This window comes from Colobus angolensis, unplaced genomic scaffold (genome assembly GCF_000951035.1).
Source record: "Colobus angolensis palliatus isolate OR3802 unplaced genomic scaffold, Cang.pa_1.0 Scaffold210, whole genome shotgun sequence".
Lineage (NCBI taxonomy): Eukaryota > Metazoa > Chordata > Mammalia > Primates > Cercopithecidae > Colobus > Colobus angolensis.
This window is the reverse complement of record NW_012115267.1, coordinates 3,749,812-3,753,295: the sequence shown is the minus strand read 5'-3', so window position 1 is coordinate 3,753,295 and position 3,484 is coordinate 3,749,812. Positions and strand designations below refer to the sequence as shown.

At 55.5% G+C, this 3,484-nt stretch overlaps 1 protein-coding gene across 1 annotated transcript in view; it reads right to left on the bottom strand.

The window, feature by feature from the left end:
- The window catches only part of BLK (BLK proto-oncogene, Src family tyrosine kinase), a 71,855-nt gene that overhangs the window by 555 nt on the left and 67,816 nt on the right, over positions 1-3,484 (bottom strand). The window contains exons 11-13 of the mRNA XM_011942844.1: positions 2,390-2,540; positions 644-879; positions 236-381 (exon numbers count right to left, since the gene is read on the bottom strand). Coding sequence (XP_011798234.1) covers positions 236-381; positions 644-879; positions 2,390-2,540 — 533 coding nt within the window. The remainder of the gene's footprint in view (positions 1-235; positions 382-643; positions 880-2,389; positions 2,541-3,484) is intronic.

Below are 3,484 nucleotides of genomic sequence, written 5' to 3'. Positions count from 1 at the left end.
GGGGGTGGGGCGACCTGAGCGGCCCGCGGGGCACCGTGGGCCCAGGCAGGGGACAGCAGCACCTACAGGCCCAGACCACCTCTCCAGCTTCGTGGGTTGCCTGGCCGCCCAGCCTCTAAACAGCCCTTTATTTACTTTTTATTGCCTGGGGGAACGCCTAGAAATGAGGCTGTAGATTTTCTCCGGAGTGCGGGGGCAGGTCCTCTGCAGATGGGACCCTCCCCCTCTTGATTACCTGTGACCACCAGGGGCACAACCAAGCCCATCACTCATGGGCAGCTGCCAGGTGCACACAGCAGCAGGTGACCCGGAGCCTGCCCAGCTGCAGAGGCCAAGCGGCCCCAGCCCTTCGACTGGGGCGGGGGGCTGGCGTCCACGACTCTGCTCATACAGAATAGGGCTTTGGGGATCCGCTATGGGTGCAATGCCAAGGTGGGCACAACCTGTCCTCAGCTGAGAACAAGCCATTGGGAGTAAACTTGAGTTCAGATGTGCCTTTGTCTTGATTTCAGTTTGTGGGACTCATTTGACCTCTGCTGGAGGAAGGGGATGCAGCCCTGTGGCCCAGAGCAATAGCGATGCAGGGGGCAGAGCTCCACCCCAGATTCCATGCCTGGGTCTCCGTCTGTGCCCTGGGACTCACTCTGTAAAGAACGGGGCAGCCACAGGCACCAAGGACAGGCGACCCGCTGCCAGGGCCGTCCAGGAAAGCAGGGAGCCGCGAGAACTGCGGGGTGAGCCACCTACCTGGGTATGGTACCCGCCCATAAGTGACAACTTCCATCAGGAGGACTCCAAAGGACCACACGTCTGCTTTGATGGTGAAGACCCCGAAGTGGATGGCTTCCGGGGCTGTCCACTTGATGGGGAACTTGGCCCCTGCGGGAAAAGCCATGCACAGCTTTGGGAGGCCATGGCCAGTGGCCCCTACCCTCCATCCTCACCCCTACCCCTGCTCCTGCTGCCCTTCCCTCAAGCCCTCACTGCGGGGCCTTGAAAGGCGGGCTGGCCTGGCATGGCGGGAGCCATTACCACACACCAGGATACATGGCCAGGTGAGTGCAGACACGGCATCTGCAGCACAGAAAGAGGACATGGTCACCCACTTTGGTTCTTTAAAAAGAGAGCAAGTGACCTCAATGGGCAGCCACCATGTTTCCACCTGGGATGGAGGGGGCCTGTTTCACCTTACAGGGGCCTTGTTTAATTAAAAAAACATGGCCTGGGCAAGCCATTTAAACCTGCCCGGGCCTCCGTTAGTCCCTTCCCACAAAATGGAAATGGTGACACTTGTACCTCCGAGGGCCACTATGAGAAAGGACTCACATCCGGCTGCCCTGTGAAGCAACTCAATGGCTGCAACCCCGGTTAGCATTTGCAGCAGACCTCAGGGCTTGGCACTTCACGGCCTCCCCTGGCCTCCATTTCTCGGTCTCCCCAGCCAGCCTGAAGTTCCCGAGAGAACAAGCCATATCCTGTCTGCTTGTCATCTGACGCGTATGCTCATCGGACACTGCTTGCTTGCTTGATAAATGTGTGTGACCGCTTCAGATTCTCTTGTGACGTGGATTTCCACCTCAGTTACATTCACAGAGTAAAACAGAGTGCTCCGTGGAGACCCTGATTCAGGCTGATTTGCTGCTCGCGCATGAGATCTGTGTTTCCCACAGTGTGCTCTGTGAAGGCCTAATTCTGTGGAAGGTTAGTAGGTGCTACATAAAAAAATAGTATTTAGGCGTGGCTTACGCCAGTCATCCCAGCACTTTGGGAGGTCAAGGCAGGTAGATCACCTAAGTTCAGGAGTTCGAGACCGGCCTGGCCAACATGGTGAAACCCCATCTCTACTAACCACACAAAAACTAGCCAGCTGCAGTGGCACACGCCTGTAATCCCAACTACTTGGGAGGACGAGGCAGAAGAATTGCTTGAACCCGGAGGTGGAGTTTGCAGTGAGCCAAGATTGTGCCACTGCACTCCAGCCTGGGGGACAGAGACTCCATCTCAAAAAAAGAAAGGTAGTATTTGGAGCTCAAATTAGTTTGGGAGGCACCAGGTGAGGCAAACATAAACTGTTTCTTTGCTGCAGGACTTCTCAGTGCCTTTAATATGTTGATATGCACGGGGAATCTCCAAGGCAGTGACTGGGGTGGGCTGCTGTTTCTCCAAACCCACCTTATCCTAAAGTTGTTCCTCCACAGGAGGTCTCAGGGCACTACCATTCTGCTGAACACATTTGGGGAAATGAAGGAAATGCTGATCTAGAGTTGTAGAACTGTATAGCCCTCATGTGTCTTCCCTCAGGGCTGTGCTGGGAGAAGTTAAAGGGGGCTTTGGGGAGCTGGGGAAGGTAAGGTCCCAGGTTTCCCTTGTGGTTGGGGGCTGTGCTTACCCTCTTGGGCCGTGTATTCACTGTCGATGATTCGAGCCAAGCCAAAATCAGCAATTTTGCAGCACAAGGCCTCGGATACCAGAATGTTGGCCGCCCGCAGGTCGCGGTGGATGGAATTCATGCGCTCGATGTAAGCCATCCCTTCGGCAATCTGAGGGAACAGGCACACGGTAAAGGACAGCGTGGAGGCCTCCACGCCAGGACCGAGCCCACCCCGTGCCCCCTGCACAGCCCGTGTGGGCTGCTGGGGAAGGAGCTGCTTCTTGGGCAGAGTAGAAAGGTGGCTGTGTTGCTCCTAAGCCGAATAAACTCCTCTCCTAGAATACCAGAATGGCAGCGCAGCGAGGTGGGCATCAGAGACACAGGGGCTACCTGTGCCCCTCCCCTCCTCGTTCTTCCTCCACACAGCTGTGTCCAAGAGTCTGCAGAGAAGGAAGATAGAAGAACACAGGCAGAAAAAAAAAAAAAAAAAAGAACACAGGCAGGAGAAAAGGAGAGGGGAGGGAGAAGAGAAGACAGGGGAAGGAAGGAGGGGGAGCAGGAGGCAGGGACAGACAGCTCTCCCTGGCTGGCTGGAAGCACAGCTCCTGGAGCTGGAAGCCCTCGGTTGGAGTCGCTGACCTCCAGCAAGCTGCTTAACTTCCCCAGGGGGCCACAGCCTTGACCTGGAAAGTGAGGGATGTGGTCTCCAGGGCATGGGGTTGAGGCAAGCATTAGACGAGGTGATCTGTGACCTAGGACTTTACCTAGCACCTGCCCCGTGGGGGCACCCAGGGAGCACTGGCAGATCCAGGTGGACAGAGGCCATGAGGAAGAAGAGCCTCGTCTCTCCTCCCCCAATCACTAGCCTGGGCCAGGGATGGCAGCTGGTGCTGCTCGGCACCTTTTAGCCTATGAAACTAAGGCTTTATTTACCCAATCAGTGGATGAAGAAATTGAGGCAGAAAGCAGACAGCCTATTTACTTTATCAGACATGCAACTGCAAGAAGCCAGCACTAGAATTGATTCCACTTCTTATGCTTTCATTTCATTGGTTTATCTATGAATCCATCCATCCATCCATGCATCCATCCATCCATCCACACATCCATCCA